This window comes from Microtus pennsylvanicus, chromosome 2, assembly GCF_037038515.1.
Source record: "Microtus pennsylvanicus isolate mMicPen1 chromosome 2, mMicPen1.hap1, whole genome shotgun sequence".
Lineage (NCBI taxonomy): Eukaryota > Metazoa > Chordata > Mammalia > Rodentia > Cricetidae > Microtus > Microtus pennsylvanicus.
The window spans coordinates 129,990,100-130,012,180 of NC_134580.1; the positions used below are offsets into that span (position 1 = coordinate 129,990,100).

Below are 22,081 nucleotides of genomic sequence, written 5' to 3' on the forward strand. Positions count from 1 at the left end.
AACAGCTGAGCCATCTCTCTAGCTCTGACTCTGTGTGTGTGTGTGTGTGTTACTTGAAATGTATGTAAAACAGATGAGTCTGAAGAGTATAGCTTAATTAGTCTTTACCAATATATAATTGTGTAAACTCCCTTCTCTCTTTAAGCTGTCTAAAGTGTGTGACACACACACAAACACACACACACATACACACACAGTGTGCCAAGTGCATGTAGTGCCTGTGGAGGCCAAAAAGGGCTTTGGATTCACAGGAGGAGTCAGTGCTCGTAATGGCTGAGCCATTTCTTCATCTTCCCGGCTGGTTTTTTGTACTCTCATGCTCTATGGAGAGGTGCAGGTTCTGCCTCAGAGCTGTGCCTTCCTCCCTGGGAGGTAGACAGTCACAGAAACAAGCAGTCCCTCTTTGGCCCTAGACTCCCAAAAGCTGACTTCTCTGAGTCTGCAGGGTGTACGACTACACATCTGAGATGGCTTTGGCTTGAATACCTCTGCTTTCTTCCGTTGGATAGTTTAAAACATGAGCCTTTCTTTTTCTTAAGTGAAAACAGACCCAAGAGCAAGTTTTCCGATCCATCTTGAAGTACAGTGAAAGTTTTAACTACTGGAAGGTATGTGGAAGAGCATGTCCAAATTAGGTTCCTAGTGACCCACTTTTATGAAGGTTCCTAAGGTGGAGTCGGTGTGGAGGCAACACCCTGGGATGTCCCAGCACCCTGGGATGTCTGAATGCTGCAGCCTTATCATGCACACGTGTAGACGGTAGATAGGGAAGAAGACAGGCCATGACTCAGTCTGGCTGAATATTGCTCAGATAGATTCTAACGAGTCCCTGTCTCTTAGAAATAAAAACGACCAGGGGTTATCTGAGTTTATCCCCATTTTACAGATAAGAGAATGAACACTTGTGGCCAGAACCGGATGTTGAGTCATGGATGGAAGAGGGTGGTAGCGAGAAGGGGGGTGGATGGTATGGCAGGAGTACCCCTCTACTCCCAGAGTTTGGAGCCAGGAATAGCCAAGGGCTTAGGAGGTAGGGCAGGCAAGGAAGGTACTAACTGTAAGTTATCTGAGGGGCAGGCCCAGGGAGCCATGGATATACCGTGCCAGATTAAAGATTGTGAGTGGCTGGAGGATTTTCATGGCTCACCTTCTAGTATTAGCTCTGACTGCCTTAGCAGAATACTGTATACCAGGTAGCTTAGCAGAAAAGTAGCTTTCCCACAGTTCTGAGACTAGAAGTCCAGGATGAGGGTTCTGGGCAATGGTCTTCTTCTTGGCTGTTAATGGCCTCTCTGTCCTCACATGGCCTTTCCTTGGCCATTGCCCATACCTGGTGTGTGTGTGGTGGGGGGGCGGGGCGAGGGAGAGCTGGAGTGGCGTGGGAAGGGGAAGTCTTGACAGCTAGCCAGTTCTCCAGCCTCCCTAATAACCTCTTAAAGGCCCCATCTCCAAGTACTGGCACATCAGAGGTTAGGGCTTCAGCCTGTGAGTGGGGAGACACATCAGCCCATAGCACTTGTTTTTTTACTTCTGATTGGCTACTTTGATCTTGGGAGGTGGGGTGTTTTTCTTTTGCTTGCAGGCAGCCTGCTTTCTTTTTTTTTTTTTTTTGGTGTGCACGTGCATGTATGTGAAGTTCAGGTTTTCATCGTGGCCATGTGGAAGTCTGTGGTTGACACCGACTGTCTCCTGGATCACTTCCCAGCTTATATTTTGAGGCAGCACGTCTTCGCTGAAGCTGGAAACACCATTTGGCTAATCCTGGCTGGTCAGTTTGCTGTGGGAGTTCCTTTTCCACTGGCACCCTCACCTGCCTTTTTACAGGAGTGCAGATCTCACTCCTGTCTTCATGCTGTGTCAAGTGCTTCACCCTCTGCAATCACCCCAATACCTCGCTCTCCTTTTAAATATCTCTAGTCTGTCCTTTAAATCTTTTGTTTTTGTTCTTTGTTTGTTTGAGACAGTTTCTTTGTAACAGTCCTGGCTGTTCTGGAGCTCACAGAGATCCGCCTGCCTCTGCCTCCCAAGTGCTGGGATTAAAGGCATGTGCCACCACTGCCTGGCCTTTAATCTTTTACAGTTATATTTTACATATGTACACAGGCACATGCCATAGTAGTACAATGTAAAGGTCAGAGGACAGCCTAGGAGTCAGTTCTGTCTTCTTTTGTGGAGGTCCTGTAGATGGAACTCAGGTCGTTAGTCTTCATTTACTGAGCTATCTCATCTCCTCCCTCTTGCTTTTGAGACAATGTTTAACAGCTCAGGCTGACTTGAATTCACTATATAACTGGGGATGTCCTTGAACTTGTGATTGTCCCACCTCTACCTTCTGAGATTATACCCATATTGCTGGGATTACAGATGTGTGTCACAACACCTAATGTATGGGATTCAGAAGCTAGAACCCAGTACACCATGTGGGTTAAACGAGTATTCTGTCATCTGAACTATATCCTCACACTCTTTTCTTGTCTTACCTAGCTCAGGCTGACCTAGAACCCCTGGTGACACGCCCATCTTTGCCTCCTCCTGCTGCTAAGATTGTTCTCAGTCAGGAACCCTTCCTGACCGCTTTCTGCTCTGCGTTCTTATTATGCTTCCAGTCTATGACCAGGCACTGCTGTGTCTTGCTGAAGGGAGCAGAGATTATTTTCATCCAGTATTTCAATTTCTCATAATTCCGTGCAGTTTGGAGTTTGTCCTCCAGTTTTGTTACTCTCATGTGCATGGCGCGTCTTGTCTGCTGTGAAGGGAAGATGGGCGATAGGCTCATGACCAGCCTGTTGTTGGGTTCGGTGCTGGAGGTTGACCTCAGGGCTTTGCAGATGCTGGCCAGGTGCTTTCCAGCCTCAGCCTTGGAATGTGGCTAACAATGAACGTGAACTTCTCATCCTCTTGCCTCTAGACTAGGATTATCAGCGTGTGCCACCATGACTGAGTTTTGCAGTGCTGGGAATGGAACCCAGGGCTTTGCAAATGCTGGGCAAATACTCTGTCACCTGAGCTGCATCACCAGTGTCCTGTTCTGTGTTTTAATTGTGGTAAAACGTATATAACACAAAAATTACCATTTTAATGATTAGTAAATGTACAGCCTTGTGATATTAAGTACACTTACACTGTTAAACTACTCTGTTTACTCCTTTTAATTTTTTTTTATGTGCACTGGCATTTTGCCTGCATGTATATTTGTGTGAGGGTGTCAGATCCTCTAGAACTGAAGTTACAGACAGCTGTGAGCTGTCTTGTGGGTGCCTGGGATTGAACCTGGATCCTCTGGAAGAGCAGTCAGTGCTATTATCTCTCCAGCCCCTGTGTTTACTCTTAGTAAACCTGTTCTTATTTTTGGTTCCTTCCTGCCATTAAGATGAGCTGTTTCTCAAAACGGACCAGATAGTGAAGGGCTCTGGAGTCAGAGGAACTGAGCTGGAATTAGGCTTCATAACTTGCTGCATGCAATTGTTTTGATTTTCTTTTGAGACGGGGGCTGAGTACGTCAGGCAGACTTGGAACTCCCTGAGGGTGGCCTTGATCAGGAGAGTCTCTTGCTTCCTCTCCTGAGAACTGGGATTGGGAGCAGAGCAGCCTGCTGTGCTTTAGTTAGAGGTGCTGGCATTAGTTATGCTGCAGCAAAGGGCTTTATTGGCTCACAGGCCTGTGGGAAAGGGCAGGGCGGGTCTGGACTCGTTCTGCCAGTCACCTCCATTCTCTTGGCCCCCTCCTCCAAGCGTAGTCATGGCAGCTGGCCAGTATGGTTTATAGTTTTCTTCCTGGAAGAGAAATTTCTCCTACCTCCTTTTCTCTCCCATCGGAGTTAGAAAACTCACTCAAGAGGATTTTGATTGGCTCCTGGGGTCATGTGTTCACAAGAAGCCAATCACTACAAACCAGAGCATGTCAAGTCTGGATAACAAGCCTGCCTCACCCTGTGATAGGGAAGCAGTCTGTTTGCCAAGGCTTGGGCATAAAGGGACCGTCCTTAGAAAAGCAGTTGTCCATCTCATCTCTTCTGTTTCCCGATCTGGCCTATTGCCCTGTTCAGGTGTTCTTTCCCAGCCCGAGCAGGACTTGCAGGGGAGGCAGCAGACCCTGGCTTCTCCCAAGGCCCACTTGTTCATCTGCTACCTATCAGGATCTGCTAAGCACCCTGCCCAGAGCTTGAACTTCCTGTGCAAGAATGTTTGTCTCCGATCTCTTGCTGTGTCCCAGGGATCCTGAGAAATTGGGATGCATTCTAGTTAAGCTGCATGCAGAGCAAAGGGAGACATGCATCAGGGTTCCAGGACTCTGAGGCTCTTTGCCCTGTTTCCCTGCTCCCGTTTGAACAGGGGAATGATACGGCTTTGCAGCCCTCTACCTGTGACCGACTGACTCGGGAAGGCCGGTCTGCTTTGGTCTCTTGCTCCACTTCTGACAGTTGCACACACTGGGAGCGTTTTCTGCTGACATTCCTTTTTCCTCACTTCCACATAAATGTCCCCAGCCCCCAGCTCTCTGTTGTCACCTCAGTTGCCAGGGCACTCATGCTTGCTCAGGCAGAAGGGGGCTTTTGTTGGCATGGATTCAATTGGAAGCAGAAGAAGAAAAGCCAGTTGGAAAAGAAACTGCATCCCAGCCTGGGAATGGAAATCAAGCGCAGGCAGTTTCTTTCTGTCTCAGCCTAGGCTGGTCACCCAGGCTAAGGGCATCTAGCCCAGGGCCTGACTGGTAGGGGAGGAGCTACTACATCATGCATTCTTCTCTGGTCAGGACCGGCCACACAGCCCAGCACAGAGCAGAGGTTGCAGCCCTCAGCACACTGCCATTCCCTCTGGAAGACATTGGCTGTCACTTTTTTGCTTGTATTTTTTTCTGTTGAGAAAGTTGTATAAATGGTAACAACTTGGGAAGTACCTTGCATGTCTACCCACTCTTTGTTTCCCCCGAGATTCCCAGGTATAGACCTAGAGGAGGGCTCTGAGATACCGACAAGCCTGTGCATTGTGATACACATACCCAGAAATGGTAACTGTTAGGAATGGTTACCTTTGGATCCTGTGCTCTTAGTTTTGTTTGTTTGTTTATGTGTTGTAGTCCTACTGGTCAGAGGGCAGGATGATCACAAATCCCAGCCCAGCCTGGCCTTCATAGTAAGGCTATGTTCAAACAGAACTAAACTAAACAAAAAATTACCACAACTACCTGGGTCACATCTTCATTAAATGGATTTAGAAAATATGAATTTAAATGTTAGGTGTTGTTTTGATATTTAGAAGCCCACAGTCCTACAGAAAGATCTGATGCTTTTCCCCTCAAGACCTATCTTGTCTTCTCTGAGTCACTGGTCTGAGAAATGTTAGTCATCTACTCCCCTGGCTCCCCATCTAGCCCCCAGGTTCCCTCCCCTTTCCTCCCTGCTGTGTGTTCAGATGGGGGGGGGCGATACAGGCCCATGGAGTCATCCTCTGCGTGTGTCTCAGGTTCAAGCCATCCCTTCTCTCCAGCCCCTCCCCATTGAGTCCCTCTGCCCTGTAATCTGTTTCCATTGCTGTCCTGTTTTGAATCTTTCGGTAGCTTCCCATTAACCCTGGATAAAGTCCCCCAGCAGCTCTTTGACAGACTTGCTCTGTAGACCAGGCTGGCCTCAGACTCAGAGATCTATCTGCCTCTGCCTCCTCAGTACTGGGATTAAAGGTGTGCACCATCACCACCCAGTTTTAATTTAATTTTTTAAAAAATTGCATTCTAGCTGAGCAGTGGTTTCTTACACCTTTAATCCCAGTATTTGGGAGGCAGAGGCAGGTGGATCTCTGTGAGTTTGAGGCCAGCCTGGTCTACAGAGCTAGTTCCAGGACAGGCACCAAAGCTACAGGGAAACCCTGACTCAAAACCACCTCCCCCCCCAAAAAAAATGCATTCTCTTTATCTATTTTGTGTGTGGGGGGGGTCAGAGGACAACTTGTGGCTCAATTCCTTTTCCCAGTGTGGGTCCCGGGGTGTTGAGCTGGCAGTAGACACCACTACACACTACCATATCTCTCCCATGTACATTTGTGGGGGTATGTGTTGCTTTTTTGAAGTAGGTCTCTCATACAGCCCTGGCTGTCATGGAACTCATTATGTAGACCAAGCTGGCCAAGAACTCAGAGAGATCTGCCTTTCTCTGCCTCCTGAGTGCTGGGATTACGTGGTAAACTTTAAACTCTACTATCTTGTTGTTGTTCATCAAGATTTAAATAACTAAAGGCATGATTACCTATGCCTTTGTCCTTTGTGATGCTTTTTGTTGTATACCTTTCTCTTTTCATGTGCTGACTCAGAGGGTATGTGTAACGAGGAATTTTTTTTTTTTTTTAGTTTTTTTGTTTCTGATGAACTCTTTATTTTACTCTTGTTTTTGAGAAATTTTACTGTGGGACTTTTTCCTTTCTTATTTATTTATTTATTTATTTATTTATTTTTATTTTAAGAGTTTGGCCTGAGATGGAAACCCTCCTACCTTAGCTTCCTAAGGCCTGGGTTACAATCATGCCCCACAATGCACAGCTGGTTCTGGTACTTCAGTTTTTTTTTTATTAAAATTATTATGAGTGTGTGCGCATGCAAATGTACACGTGTGTACTGTATGCTTGTGAGTGCTGGTGCCCACGTGGTACAGTGCACATGTGGAGAGGAGAGGACGTTTTCCAGGCGTTGTTCTCTCCATTGCAGGTTCCCGGTGAACTGTGGGTAGAGCCCAGTGGTAGAGCTCCAGCGCTACAATAACTGAAATCCTTGTCCCACTGGCATCTTCTCAGGACAGGGCGTCTTGTAGCCCAAGCTGGTCTTGAACTCCCATACATAGTTGAGGATTATCTTGAATTTCTTTCTTTAAAAAAAATTTATTACAAGCCGGGCGGTGGCAGCACACACCTTTAATCCCAGCACTCAGGAAGCAGTGGCAGGCGGATCTCTGTGAGTTTGAGGTCAGCCTGGTCTACAGAGCTAGTTCCAGGACAGGCTCCAAAGCCACAGAGAAACCCTGTCACAAACCCCCCCCCCGAAATCTGCATTTTTGTGTGTGCAGATATTCCATGGAATTCAGAGAACAACTTGTAGAAGAAGACTCTCTGTGTACTCCATCAAACTCAGGTTACCAGGCTTGGTGGCAAGTTCCCGTATCCCACAGAGCCATCTCTCAGCCCTGACCTTGAACATCTGGTCCTTTTGCCTCCACATCCTGAATGCTGGGATCACAGGCTGTGCCACTGCACATAGTTTATGTCTAATGGTTGGACCCAGGCATTGGCCAAGGTTTCTGTCCTGCCCTTCCCACTGCCGATCAGTCCCAAAGAAACACACAGAGATCTACATTAGTTATAAAGTGTTTGCCCTATTAGCTCAGGCTTCTTATTAGCTTCTATAACTTATAATTCTTGTCTGTGTTACCCATGTGGCTTGGTACCTTTTATCAATGAGGCAGTCTTTTTTTTTTTTTTTTTTTTTTGGTTTTTCGAGACAGGGTTTCTCTGTGGCTTTGGAGCCTGTCCTGGAACTCGGTCTATAGACCAGGCTGACCTCAAACTCACAGAGATCCGCCTGCCACTGCCTCCTGAGTGCTGGGATTAAAGGCGTGTGCTGCCACCGCCCGGCTTGTAATAAATTTTTTTTAAAGAAAGAAATTAAAGGCCACCATCGCCCGGCTCAATGAGGCAGTCTTATCTTGCTTCCTCTGTGTCTTGATGATGATTGTAGACTCAGCCTTTCCTCTTCCCAGAATTCTCCTGTTCTGGTTGCCCACCTATACTTCCTGCCTGGCTACTGGCCAATTAGCGTTTTATTAAAATACAAGTGACAGGATAAAAGACCATTGTCCCACAGCACCCAGGGTTTCGTGTTTACTGGACAAGCACATTTACCAGCTTAGCAGCCCCTGTGTGGTTACTGAGTCAGGGTCTCACTCTGTAGCTGAGGCTGGCCTCAGCCTCCAGTGCTGAGGTTATAGAGTGGGCAGCTTGTTAGTATTGTTCTCTGTGAGGAATCTCTGGTTAATGTTTTAGGCCGCTTTGAGGGTTTTCTTTTTATCTCTCTTCTGAGCACTTTCGTTGTATTCTGAGATAGAGGTGTGTGTCTGTGTCTATCTGTCTTAGGGGTTCATTGTACTTAGTTCATTATTTTTTGAAAAGTTTTTTACCTAATACCAGGTTTGTTTCTTTTGGTTTATTTGTGCTGTTGTGTATTCATATTGCCAGTCTCTCCCCTGCAGTATGAATCCTCAGTTAGTCCTCTCTAATTTAAATCTCTAATAGCTCAGTTTGGTTAAAAATACCTCCTGTCACCATAATATTTTGGATATAGAGCATAGTTAAACCTGTTTTTGTTGTTGTTGTTTGGTTGGTTGTTTTTTTTGTTGTTGTTGTTGAAATAGGGTCTTGCTGTGTAACCATGGTTGCAGGCCTGGTTCTTGTGATATAGCCCAATCTGCTTAAACTTGAAACAATTTTCCTGTCTCAGCCTTCCAAGTGCTAGGATTACAGGTACTCCCAGTTTGTAACAGTTCTAATTGTCTTAGTGTCCTGGCTGGGGCTGTGGGATATTACTCAGTTATCAAAGTGAGTTTGAGACTAGCCTGGTTTACAAAGCTAGTTCCAGGACAGCCAGGGCTACACATAGAAACCCAGTCTCAAAAAAAAAAAAAAAAAAAAACCAAAAATCCCCACAGTGGGTGTATGTATGGCTCGACTTGGAGTTCAGGGTAATCAGTCATTGGCTACTTGAGGACCTCTTAAACTTAAGAAGAAATGACTGGGGTTGGAGATATAGCCTGGTGCTAAACTTGTATTTCTGTATGCGGTATTAGGTTCAGTTACCCAGCACAGGGGCGGGGGAGGGGGGGCAGGGGAGCTGGGCTCTAGTACCCTTGAGCAGTGGAGAAGTTTAGAGAGGGTGGTAATATTAGAAGTATAAGGAGATGACAGGAGGGTTCTGACCTCACTTCTTCCCGAGTGACATATATGGCCAGCATTAATTCTGGGTGCTGACTTCCTCTGCCCAGCTGGAATAGTTGAGTTCAGAGACCAGCAAGAGTCTCTGATCTTTCTGACACAGGTTGTGAAACCAGTCAAGAAGAGAGAGGCTGCTAATAAGATACACAGAATAAATGTGATTATGTGATAGACTCAGAAAGTGGCATGTGTGGGCGTTAATTACATTTCAGGGGATACACATCCATCAGGAGAGTTTTTCCTTTGTGTTTTAGTCTGTTACTGGAAATCTCAAAATTCTGTGAGCTCCTATACTGTTTAAGTTGGAGGAAGACTCAAGGGAAAATACCTGTTCCCTATTCCCATGCTTTTCCTGAGGAGGCCGAGGCCGTGAGATGTGAGAGTCTTACTTGTGACATAATCTGATGATGATCTAGTTGGAACTAGATTTCATATAGAGAACCACAAGGTGTATATTGCAGGTGCTGTCAGGACCCAAGTGTCTCTCCGAAAGTAGAGAGAGTGCTGTCCATTCAGAACACCACACCTAGGTTCTTGTCTGTTGTCTTTAATGCTGTGACTTCAAGCAAGGTGTTGAGCTTGTTCAGTTGGATGTAGCCTCCCCTGCCATAATTCCTTTTGGCTTCCTCCTGAGGTGAGCTGGATGCCAGCGCTGTCCATAGCAGACAGGCTGTAATAGGCTCTGTGGTGACCTGGAAAGTACACCTTGCCTCCTCGAAAGCTGTGTAATCCTGGTGTGTACAAGGCTGCAAGGCAAGGAGGACCAAGAACTCAAGGCCAGCCTGGGCCACAGTAGTGAGGCTACCTCTCAAGACAATGAGAGAGATAAATAGGTAGGTAGATCTGTCAAAGGGATGCTGTCTGCTACTTAGCTCCAGCAGGTTGGTGCCAGGCTGCGGAGTGGGATCTGTGTTGTCAGATAGTCAGCATTTGCAGAGGAAGCCCCAGATGTGGACTTGGGGGTAAAGTATATAAATAAAATATAAGTTTACCTATCAAGACCTTTTGTTTGTTTTTAAATTTAATTTTATTTTTTGAGACAGGGTCTCATATTACCCAGGCTGGTGTTAAGCTTACAGTGTAGTTGAGGGTGACCTTGAACTTCTGGTCCTCCTATCTCTACCTTTCAAATGCTGGGATTGCAAGTGTGTTGTTATACTAAGCATTTGTTTTTATGAATCTGTTTTCCTTCCTTGAGACTGGATTCACGGGTCTGGCTAGCCTTAGCCCCAGAGACCCACCCACTTATCTTCACTGGATTACAGATAACCGACCAGGCTTTTTATGTGGTTGCCGGGATCAGAAAATGCTTGTGTTTCCCAAGCTGTTTTGTTTTCTTTTTTGCTAGACAGGGATTCTTTATTTAGTCCTGACTATTCTGGAACTCACTCTATAGGACCAGGCTGGCCTCAAACTCAAGAGATCACCTGCCTCTGCTTCCCAAGTGCTAAGATCAAAGGCGTGTACCACCACTGCCTGGCCCCGCACTGTGTTTTGCAGATGTTGACATGTATATATCCGTGTGTATACATGCACACTATTTTGTTTTGTGTTTTAATCTTGGCACTGGTGATTGTATTTTCCTATGAAAATAGACTTGGGAAGTTTTGCAGTGCCACATTCCAGTGACAGACATTTCCTGAGCATTTATTGTGTCAGACTCTGCTTGGCCCATCACATGCACGCCTCATTCTGACCAGCACAAGAACCTCTTGAGATTGCTGTTGTCACAGTGTGGATTAGTGAGACTAGGAAATTGGCTCAGGGCGATAACGGTAGAGCTCGATTTAGTAGCTAGCCCCTAGACTTCCTAAACCGCTGTTAATAACGTGTAGCCCAGCAGATCTCAGTTTGCTGGACCATGCAGGTGTCTCTCCCAGTTGTGCCTAGAACACGCTATGTGCTGTCTCTGTGCCTCTGGGTGGCTCAGCATTCTGCGAGGTTGTTACTGTGGGCATATTTCTTTCATCTTTGTGTTACAAGATAAGAGGCTTCTTTTTCTCTAGAATCTTCCTCTTCAGAGAGTACTGTACAGCCTGTGTACTCCCTGTGTGTCTGTGATGAAGTCAGCAGGGTTTCGGACTCCCATTTCCTGGTCATACACAAGTACTCATTTTACCATTGCTAAATGGAGTGCATTGGTTCCAGGCCACAGAGAGCAAATTAGGGAGTAGGGAGATACATCACGAGAATGAGGCTGCTTGGAAAAATGTGTCTGTGCTTCTGGCCTGAATTCCCCAGCTGTGTGGGAATAAGTACAGTGATGTTGGGGTATCATTCCAAGGCTGATGCAGAATGAGGCTGGCTGGTCTACAGGTGATCCTAAAACAAAGCAACCTGTCTGGACTTCAAAGGTACGTTTTTGCATCTGAGAACTTAAAAAAAAATGTTATCACATTTATTTTAGATAGTGTGTGTGTGTGTGTGTGTGTGTGTAAGTGTGTAAGAAACGATATCATCCTTTTGCCCTGTGGATCCTGGGGATCTAACTTAGAAGAACATCATGCTTGCTGGCAAGTGCCCCTGCCTGCTGATCCGTCTCACTCACTGGTCCTGGTTTCTGAGGAATTTTGTGTTTACTCTAAAGCCCAAGCTGGTCCTGCTGTCTTCAGACAGGGCAGGAAAATGAAACTCCACCCTGCCCCAGCCTTCTGGTTCTGTAGGCAGGATCACAGCACCTACTCAGAGAAAATACCCTTGATGTGGTGCGCTCTCTCTCTCTCTCTCTCTCTCTCTCTCTCTCTCTCTCTCTCTCTCTCTCTCTCTCTCTCTCTCTCTCTCCTCCTCTCCCCTCCCCTCCCCTCCCCTCCCCTCCCCTCCCCTCCCCTCCGCCACCTCTCTCCTTTTTCCTCCCCTTCTGTTTTGTTTTCTTAGGACAGGGCCTCATTCTGTTGCCCTGGAATTACAAATGTGAGCCACCTCTTTTTCTTCTGAGGATTTAGGAGAGCAAATTGTGTCATTTTTCAGTTCTTCCATGGATCAGCACAAATCTCAAACAAGATTTGCAAAGGCAGAGTTTAGGAAAGAAATGGCAGGGGCTGGAGCGATGGTTCCACAGCTGAGAGTGTTGCTCTTGCAGAGGACCTAGAGCTCAGTTCCAGAACTTAGATTGGGTGGCTCAGACCACCTTCACCCTGGCTCCCAGGGATCCAGCACCCTCCTCTGGCTGTTAGCACCTACTGCACTCCTGTCGTGCCTGCCCAAGCACGAGGGTTCTTCATAATCTCATGAATGTTGGAGGCATATGTTGTCTTTTGGGGGAAAATATCCTCTGGAGTGTGCTGGTGTTTGCTGTGTGGTTTATGCTGACTGTCCTCACTTGTGATGGTGCTTTCAGTGGTGTGGCATAGCTTTTGGGAGGGCTGCAGACGCTGCCATCCACTTATGGGAGATCTGCTTCCTGAGACCTCCTCTTCCATGCGGAGGTTCCCTGTGCTCAGGGAGTGTGCAGTCATGCTTTCTTCAAGTCCGCTGAGATGCTTTGGGCTGTTTCCACCTATACTGAATGTGGGGCACACACAGCACTTAGATCTCCCTTCTTCCAGGAGAATCTAGTTGACCTTGTCCTGAAAAGGAAGCCCTCCCTAGTTGTCCTGAACTGACAAATTCACTGACACTGCTGTCACTGCAGAGGCCATGCAGAAGGGGTTTCCAGTCCTGGGTGAACGTCTTCCCTATTAGCTGCTCTGCTTCTTGGGGTGTCTCCTGCATGCTGCCTTTTAAATAGCTGTTAGGAGGTCTAATGAAGCAAATGTCTGGAGACCAATGTTTATTTCAACATGGTTGTAGTTGCTTTTGCTTCAGTTTTCAGAGCCAATAAAGCTGGTTATTAGATTCTGTAATTGCTGCTGTAATTACTCTCTTGGAACTGGCAAAGGCGTAATTAAATATGGAGATTTCACAGACTTTTTCTCATCTAAAAACAACCTCTTAAACTTCAGTTAGCAGGGTTAAATTTCTGCTGTGAAAGCCAGTGTGTTTACAAATGACACGGAATTCTGTGACTGAAGCTGGGTTTCTTTGGATTCTTCCTCTTTGAAGAACAGCTAGCTGTTCTTAGCCTCGAAGCTGTTTCTTTAATATAACCATCCTGAATTTGGGACAGTTGGCAAGTCCTTACAGGCCAGTTTGCATTTATTTATGTAAATACTGGATTTGGGCTCTGTGGACTTTGGCCACTTAGGAAAACAAGTCTGGTGGGATGTGTGGTTAGAGCTGGGTGTGGTGGCTCATACCTATAATCCTAGCACCTGGGAGGCTGAGGCAGGGTGATTGCTCAGAGTTCAGGGCCAGCCTGGCTTATACAGTGATTTCCAAGCCAGCCTGAGCTATGGTGTAAGAAAGGCCTTGCCTCAAACTTCCCACTCCCAGTGGACATCCAGGTGGGAAGAAGGGAGTTTTACTTGGAAGTGTTCAGAAAGGAGTGTATCACTTGGCCCGTGGGAGCACCTGCTTCCCCTAAGTTATCCTCCAGCACGGGGCACCGTGTTTGTAAGGTGTAGGAAGGGAAGGGCTGTGATACTTGTGTTCACGTACCTTCCTGGAGGCCAGGTGCTGACCAAACAGCACTTTCAGGGTTACTGTTCTTGTGAAGCAGATTTTAGGGGTTTCTCAGAGTGTACTGCTTCTTTTTGTTTGATGTGTTTTGATTTTTGTTGTTGTTGTTTGTTTGTTTTTTGAGACAAGGTTTCTCTGTGTAGTTTTCGAGCCTGTCCTGGAACTTGTTCTATAGACCAGGCTGGCTTCAAACACACAGAGGTCTGCCTGCCTCTGCCCCCCAAATGCTGGGATTAAAGGTATGTGCCATCCTCTCCCCATACCCCAGCTGTACCCTTTCTTTTTGGATATGTCAGGTAGTTGAATAATACAGGTTACAGGACTGAAGAGATTGCTCATTAGTTAGGAGCACTGACTGCTCTTTCAGAGGACCTGGGTTCAATTCCCAGCACCCACATGGCAGCTCACAACTGCCTGTAACTCCAGTTCCAGGGAACTGACACCAATGGCAAAACACCAATGTACATAAAATAAAAATAAATTAAAAAAGAAAAATATGATATGAAGTAGGAGGAAAAATAAAAAAAAAATTCGTAGTCCCTGTCAGGCACAAGCCTGGGAAATCCACTGCTTTCTGGGATGAACTTTATAAGCCAGCAGCAGGAGGGTGACTGTGGAGACAGGGGTTTATTCTGGGGACCTTCTCCTAGCTTCTGCATGCTTACCTTACAGTGAGGGGCTTGCAAAAGATGCTATTGTATGAACCAAGAAAAAGGCAAGGAGAGCTGTGCCTTATCTGAAGACTCCTACATAGAATTTATGCTCCTTCAGTTACACGGATAAGCTCATTGTAAATGAACAGTGTAATTAAATAAGAAATGCGTCTATACCTTACATATCTGCCTTAAGTTGCTAGGACAGGAACATTTGTGTATGAAGACACATGGAGTCAGAATGAACTTGGCATGTATTATGTATTAACTGGCTGCAGACCTGTCCGATGTGTTAGATGTTGGTCTGCACTATGGATAGTAGTTGGCTTTTCATTTACTGGAGCTTGATTCCTTGCTTCCCTGGTGTATTGGCATTTACTTCCAAGGCATTTGTTCTCGGAGGCTTTTATTTTTGTTTATGTACATATACACACACACATATACTTTAACATGTGTGTATGTATGTGTGTGTATATATATGTAAAACAAAATATGTAATTCATTTTTTCTCTTGTTTTTTGAGACAGGGTCACTCTGTATAGCCCTGGCTAGCCTTGAACTTGGAGATCTTTCTGCCTCTGAAAGGCATGCACTATCATCACCCAGTATATTTATATATTATTTAGAATTTATTTGGTTGATTGGTTTTGAGACAGGACCTCATAGTGTCGCTCTAGTTGGTTTGGAACTCTCTGTGGAACAGGCTGGCCTTGAACTTGTAGAGATCCGCCTGCCTCTGCCTCCCAAGTACAAGGGGTTAAAGTAGTGGGCCACTATGCCTGGGATTTGGGGGATTTCAGAAGTAGAGGTTGATATCAGGGAATTTAGGATTTGGCATACAAGGGGTTACTGCTAACCAGAACAATTCATTAGAGAAAATGATAACGTGGTTCTAATATGTCAGTAGGGGATAATAACGTTAGTTTTAGCCAGGTGGTGATTGTGACCTGCGGCTTGTGTGGATGGCACTGATGCACACCTCCTGGATGAGGGAGCATGCGTGCACTTCCCTGACCAGCCCAGCCCAGTCCAGTCCAGCCCAGCTGCTCTTCTACCTTTCTGAGACTAGGGGAAGGAGCCTGCATTTGAGCAGGGAGATGTAGTTTGGTCCTAGCTTTGCCACGGATTCATCTTCTAGAAATGCTGGTCTTGATTGGCCTTCAGACAAAATGATCTCTCTCCACACAGGCTGAAAGCTAACAGAGCAAATGCCATTGATTTTGACCACATGGTTAAGCTCCAAATTTGTTCATGCCAGGAGCCCCGTCTTCAGTTGTGTTTATGTGTTTCCTGTTACAGAGAATGCTGTACTAGCCATCACTAGGCATGGGGCTTTCTTTCTGGTTTGTTCAGTTAATTTCCAGACAGAAATCCCTGGCTCAGAGAGCCAGAGCACCTTTGTGCTGTGCTCCGTTCCCACTGTGTCAGAGCACAACAGTTTGAGCGCTGTTGGCTTTTTGTGACATCGAATTTTAACCAAACTGGTCTAGTACTTGTTACAGTCATTTATTATTTTTGTCATTTAGTTGGTGTGAAATGGTACCGTAATGGTGCTTTATAATATTAGAGCCAGCAGGGTTTTTTTCGGTGTGCTATCTGCTTTGCTAATGTGCTAGGCTGCTCTGTTTGTTAGCCAATTTGCTCCTCGCAGTGAACCTAGCAGGGAAGCTGAGCCACTCACCTGTGTCTGCGAGCCTGTGTCTGTGTGTGACCCCAGAATGCATCCTTGCTCTGGGAGCCTGTCCATACTTTGATTTTCGCAGCAGATGTGGTTGCCAGACTGTGTTTGCGTGCTTCTTCCCTGTCTGCATCGTGAGGTGTGCAAACTTTAGTGTTTTCTTAGAAAACTGAATGTGCTCCCGGGAGAAAATGCTATTAGCCCTCTTAAAGAGGAGGCAGCAGCTGGGGCGCATGCAGTGCATTTGGGAGAAGGGCTCAGTGTCCTCTCATCGTGCCATGCCAGACACGCTCAAGGCTTCTTTCTTCCCTCCAGCGGCCCTGCAGGCTCTGAAGCGCAAGAAGAGGTATGAGAAGCAGCTGACGCAGATCGATGGCACCCTGTCCACCATCGAGTTCCAGCGGGAGGCCCTGGAGAATGCCAACACCAACACAGAGGTGCTCAAGAACATGAGCTTTGCTGCCAAGGCCATGAAGACTGCCCACAACAACATGTGCGTGCCACTGCTGGGCGGGGACATCTGGAGGGAGGGTGCTACTCAGGCTGTGACTTTATTGTGGTTGGCTCCCTCTTTGGATTCTGAGTGAATTGTGTCTTGATGTCTTTGTTTCCACAAGCGCTCAGGGATGGAAAGAGAAACTGTTTTATTGCTGTTGTTTTGCCTGGTTCTAGGTTGTTGTGACAGGCTTAGTTCCAAATTGGGACAATCCTTGGAGGTCTCAGCTGCCACTGTTTATCAGACTGTCCAGGAGATGGACGTTGCCTGTGCAGAGTGGGCATGGGATTGGGCCCTAAGCATATTTGCATCCTCCCAGGGCTTTGAGGGACCTTTCTGCCTCTCCCTGCCCTCAGGCTATGGCTGCCCTCTGCGCTGCCCTCAGCAGTCATTCCTTTCCTGTGGATGGATGGTTCTGTGCCGGTGCCCTGAGAACCAGATGCTCGGTCTGGCTGCAGTTGTGAAGGCCAAGGGTCTTTCCGTGAAAACCCTCTATTTTAGTTCTTTGACCCTTCGGCTGGCACTGAGGGGTACTTGGAGCACTTGCTGCTTTGGCTGCTCAGCCATGTTCTAGCTTGGGTTGGCAGAATGCTTGCTGCCTGTGGCCTGCGTTGTATAGCAGCCATGTCCTTCATTTGCATACTGTCTGGAGCTGTTCTGTTGAGTGTTTAATAATCTATAAACTACATTAAAATGTTTATTAGTGGCCTGGAGAAGTTTGCTGCTGTTTGCTCTAGAGACAAGAGGTGTAGGGCATTGCCCTCACATACATGAGGTGTACTGTTGAGGCAAAGGCCGTCTCCCTTTACATCTGTGCTCCTGGACATTTAGCACAATGGGTAGATAGTAGGTAGTGTGTGTTCTGCAGTGCACAGACCATCCTGAACAACCGTGTGACATGCAGTGTATAAAGCACACACATTTGCTTTCCTTTGGGCCCTCAGAAATGTTTGAGTAGGGAAGGGCCAAACTACGTTTTGTGCTCTGTGATTTTTACCTCCTCCTGTTTTGATTTGCTCTGGGGCTTGAAGAAGAGTTAAAGTCCTGTGCTCTCAGATCTGTTTACATATCTGGGGTTGGGGTGGGGGGTTCTATACTTCACCCAGTGCTAAGCCTGCTTTCCTTCCGTGCTGGACTAAAGGGTGTCGAGGACTCCATCTGCTTGATTCTGTGATTTCCAGTTTTACATTTATTCTGAGTGTGTGCCCACGCCTGTGTGGATGTGACCATCAGAGATAACTTTTCGGGAGTCAGTTCTTCTTTCCTTCCACCTTTATGTGGGTTCTGGGGCAAGAACTCTAGTCCCCAGCCTTGCACAACACGCACATAACTGGCTGAGCTCTCGCCAGCTCATGATTCTCAGCTTTGCTGGGATGGAGGAAGAGGAGGAAGGCCATGAGGAGGGTCACTGGGTGCTGAGAAGCAGATGCTGTGCAGCGGGGCTTCTGTTGCAAGCTCAGACCAGTCTGTGCTAATGTGATAATCTGTCGTTTCATTTCAGGGACATTGATGAGGTGGACGAGTTGATGCAGGACATTGCTGACCAGCAGGAACTTGCAGAGGAGATTTCCACAGCTATTTCCAAACCTGTAGGCTTTGGGGAGGAGTTTGACGAGGTAAGTGGTTTTTTGAAGATCACATGAGTCTCTCAGGTGACAAACTTCAGGCTCAGATGTCAACATAGTATGTCAATGCCAGGTGTGTGTACCTCTTTAGAGTCTGGAGTCTGGGTTTTTTGTTTGTTTGGTTGGGTGGGGTTTTTTTGTTGTTGTTGTTGTTGTTGTATTTAGAGACAGAATTTCTCAGTTTAACAGTCCTGGCTGTCCTGGAACTCACTCTCTAGACCAGGTTGGCCTTGAACTCACAGAGATCTGCCTCCCTCTGCCTCCCAAGTGATGGGATTAAAGGTTCGTGCTCCCACCGCCTGGGTTTTTTTTTTTTTTATGCTTGGCATAGTGGCACATGCCTTTAATCCCAAAACTTAAAAGGCAGAAGCTAACCTGGTCTGTGTAGAGAGTTCCAGGACATCCAGAGTGGCAGTGAGACCCTGTCTCAAAAAAGAAGAAAAAGAAAACATAATTTTGATTTTATGCTTAAGGGTATTTTGCCTACATGTATATCTGTGCACCCCTTGCATGCCTTGTTCCCCTGGAGGCTAGAAGAGGCTGTGTGCACTCACTTGGTAGGTAGCAACTGTCTATAACTCCAGTTCTAGGAGACCTGATGTTCTCTGTTGGGGGCACTGCGTGCACATGGTGCACAGACAGAAATGCAGGGAAAACACCCATACACTTAAAGTAAATCTCAAAAACAAAAGAAAACAAAAAAGGAATGGTGCTGGGTTAGTGGTGCAGACTTGTAACCTAGTAACTCAGGAGTTTGGGGCTCAAAATTTCAAAAGATAAAAGTCTGGTTATGTAGCTCGGTGGGAGAGCACTTGCCTGGCATGTGCATGGTCTTGGGTTCAGGTCCCACTATTTCCTCCTGCAAAGGAAAGAAAGGATACAGTCCCTCCTCCCAAGAAGCCCACAGGCAGCTGGGCAGTGGTGGCGCACGCCTTTAATCCCAGCACTCGGGAGGCAGAGGTAGGCAGATCTCTGTGAGTTCGAGACCAGCCTGGTCTACAGAGCTAGTTCCAGTACAGGCTCCAAAGCCACAGAGAAACCCTGTCTCGAAAAACAAAAGCAAAAAAAGAAGAGAGAGAGAGGCTAAACTCCGGATGCATACCTGCACCAGTGGCCTCTTCAGAAGGTTCGCTGGGCATCAAGGGGAGGAATGTCTGCAGAGAGGGTCTCACCATGCTTCCTTTTGCAGGACGAACTCTTGAAGGAGTTGGAGACTCTTGAACAGGAGGAGCTAGACAAGAATTTGCTGGAGATCAGTGGTCCCGAAACAGTCCCACTACCAAATGTCCCCTCTGTGGCCCTACCATCCAAACCCGGTGAGTATGCCCACAGTCGGGACACACTCGGCACCATGAGAAGGGGATGATCTCATGGTCAGTTGACTTCAGCTTGGGTTCTAAGCCAGAGAAGATGTGTTGTGCTGACCACGATGCCAGTGTCATTTGCGGAACAGGATTTCCTAACCTCAGCACTGCTATGTAGCCAGACAGTTCCAGGCTAGCACCCCTGACTTCTCCACTGCACACAGTTGTATGACTACAATGTCTCCAGACATTGCTACACGTCCCCTGTGGGGTTGGGAGTGGGAATTAAGAGCCTCTGTTCTGTTCTAGAGGGATTTTTCTTATCACCAAATAAGGGAAAGTTCTAGGCACTGTGCAGGGATGGGCGTGAGAACTTAAGTCTGGCTCCGTCTAGGACCCTGTGCTATGTGCTCTCAGGAAGGAACCGGCTCTGGCTAGTTTAGAGACCTGCTTTGTAAACTATCATTTCCTTGCCTTCATTTTCTCCCTCTTACTGTCCTGAGTACTCCACACAGAGCTCCTAGAAAGGCAAAACTGCCTGCCTGGAGTGGAGACGAGGGCCTGCCAGCAGGGTGTGAACAGGGTGTGACTGTCTTCCTCTGATCCTCTGCTAGTCAGCTCAGCGGCTATCAGGCAGCCTAGCAAAGCGTGGCTCCAGCAACTCCAAATGGAGTCGATTTGACCAGGAGTGCAATCTCTTCGGAGGGATGATCTTGCCCCTCTCCCTAACCCTGGGGAGCCTCATGTAAACAGCCCCTCCTGGTGTGGCTATTCCTACCGAGAGCTGAGGGGAGTTGGGGCAGAAGGTATGCCTGGTTTCCTGAATTTGGGTGCAGCTTGTGGGCACGAAGAGGAGCATGCTGTAGGCCTCAGCCAGCTGCAGGACAGAGCTGTGTGCCCACACAGTGGAGCACAGCCCTAGCTCCCAGTCAGCCTTCAGAAACCACCTTTTCTATCTCCACACAGTCAAGAAGAAGGAGGAGGAAGACGACGACATGAAGGAATTGGAGAACTGGGCCGGATCCATGTAACTGGTCCAGCATAGGCTGGGCCCAGACAGACTCTGGTGGCCTGTGCGACGGGCAGGCAGGACGCGGTGCAGGCAGCCTCCATCGCTCGATCTCACCCAAAGCAGTAGGCCGCATCACTGCTCACTCGCGCATAGCATGGTCTGTGCCCAGGGGCGGGCGGGGGGAGGGGTGGGCGGGAGGGAGGTGCCTGCTGTTGAATTTCTGTAAAATAAACTGTATTTGCAAATCCAACATTGAGCTTCTGGACTACGCTAACTCCACACTCCACTGCTGAATCCTCCATGGAAAGGGTCGGCCACTTGCAGTTGAAATGATCCAGAAATGTAGCCCGTGTCCTTTAAGTCAGCTGACTTGTCGCACATCTCTCTGTAAGACGTGTACGGTACTGGCAGAAAAGTCGTTTTTAAAGCCATAGATGGGCTTTTTCTTGTCCTTAGCTGTAACAGCACATCTGGTTTTGGTTTCCCCAAGAGCTGTGTTTCTGTGTATCACCCATGTACTGGCCCCCATGTTTACCACCCTGGCCCTTGTCACTCCTATCCCCTGGTCTTTTGGAGTTGTGACTCGGATCTGAAATGGATGTATTTTCTCTTGAGCAAATAAGATTGTCAGAATTAAATTCCAGCTATTCAGTTTTCTAACATAGCTCTAAGGTCTTCATTGCTGTTTGTGATAATTGATAGATAACTCATTGGAAACATGTGCATACATTTATATTCAGATGAAATTATGGTTTGCACTGTCTATTAAATATCTCGATTTAATTTTCACACTTGCTGTTGTGTCCAGTCAATCCCCCCTCCCCGCGCCAGCCCTGGTCCCCGGGGTCACGGGAAGCATGAGGAGCTTGCAGAGAGAGAGAGCAGCTTTCTTCTTCCTAGAAACCTTGAGCTCTCGCTGAGAGCTGTGCGGTGCCCCTGTTAGCCTGGAGACCTCTGGGTCCACTCTCAGTGAGTTGGTTCTTGTGCAGCCCCAGAATCTTCCCTTTTTGCCTGCCAGCACCTAGGGCAGTGCCTGTGGGAGCCTCTGCCTGGTGGAAACCATGGTGCCCAGCCAGGTGGTGCCTTCCCATAGTAGGGAAGTGTATCTATCGGGTGGTGACTGAGGGTACAAGTACTCCTTCCACTCTGCCCGTTTCTTTATTCTTTTTTTTTTTTTCCGAGGCAGGGTTTCTCTGTGGCTTTGGAGCTGTCCTGGAACTAGCTCTGTAGACCAGGCTGGTCTCGAACTCACAGAGATCCGCCTGCCTCTGCCTCCCGAGTGCTGGGATTAAAGGCGTGCGCCACCACCGCCCGGCCGTTTCTTTATTCTTGTACCCTTTTTAGAGACCCTCTCCTTCAGCCAAGCAGATCTCCACAGTTGTCCCTCCTGCGTGTGCTCTAGGATTGAAGTCACCTCCACTTCCCTAGCTTCTCAACTCCCTGAGATGAAAACCAATCCGAGTCCACAGTGGGATATTGTCACGCCCCCAGTGTGCACAGAACAAGCTGTTTATGTCCCTGTCTTACACACTTATCTATTTGCTGTGAAGACACACATGGCGACTTTTAACCATTTGACTGGGGGCTTGCTTACAGTTTCAATAGGGTGCGTCCACGGCCATCATGGCGGGGAGCGTGGCAGCAGGCAGGCACTGTGCTGGAGCGGTAGCTGAGAGCTCACATCTTATCCACAAGTTGGAGGCAGAGAGAGACTGGGCCTGGCATGGGCTTTTAAAACCTCAGGACCCACCCCCAGTGGCTCACCTCCTCCAAGGCCACACTCCCTAAGC

At 47.4% G+C, this 22,081-nt stretch overlaps 1 protein-coding gene across 1 annotated transcript in view; it reads left to right on the forward strand.

Annotated features, from left to right (window-relative positions):
• The window catches only part of Chmp4b (charged multivesicular body protein 4B), a 39,324-nt gene extending 18,244 nt beyond the window's left edge, over positions 1-21,080 (forward strand). The window contains exons 2-5 of the mRNA XM_075962619.1: positions 16,170-16,347; positions 17,852-17,966; positions 19,165-19,291; positions 20,246-21,080. Coding sequence (XP_075818734.1) covers positions 16,170-16,347; positions 17,852-17,966; positions 19,165-19,291; positions 20,246-20,310 — 485 coding nt within the window. The 3' untranslated portion in view covers positions 20,311-21,080. The remainder of the gene's footprint in view (positions 1-16,169; positions 16,348-17,851; positions 17,967-19,164; positions 19,292-20,245) is intronic.
• The last annotated feature ends 1,001 nt before the right edge of the window (positions 21,081-22,081 follow it).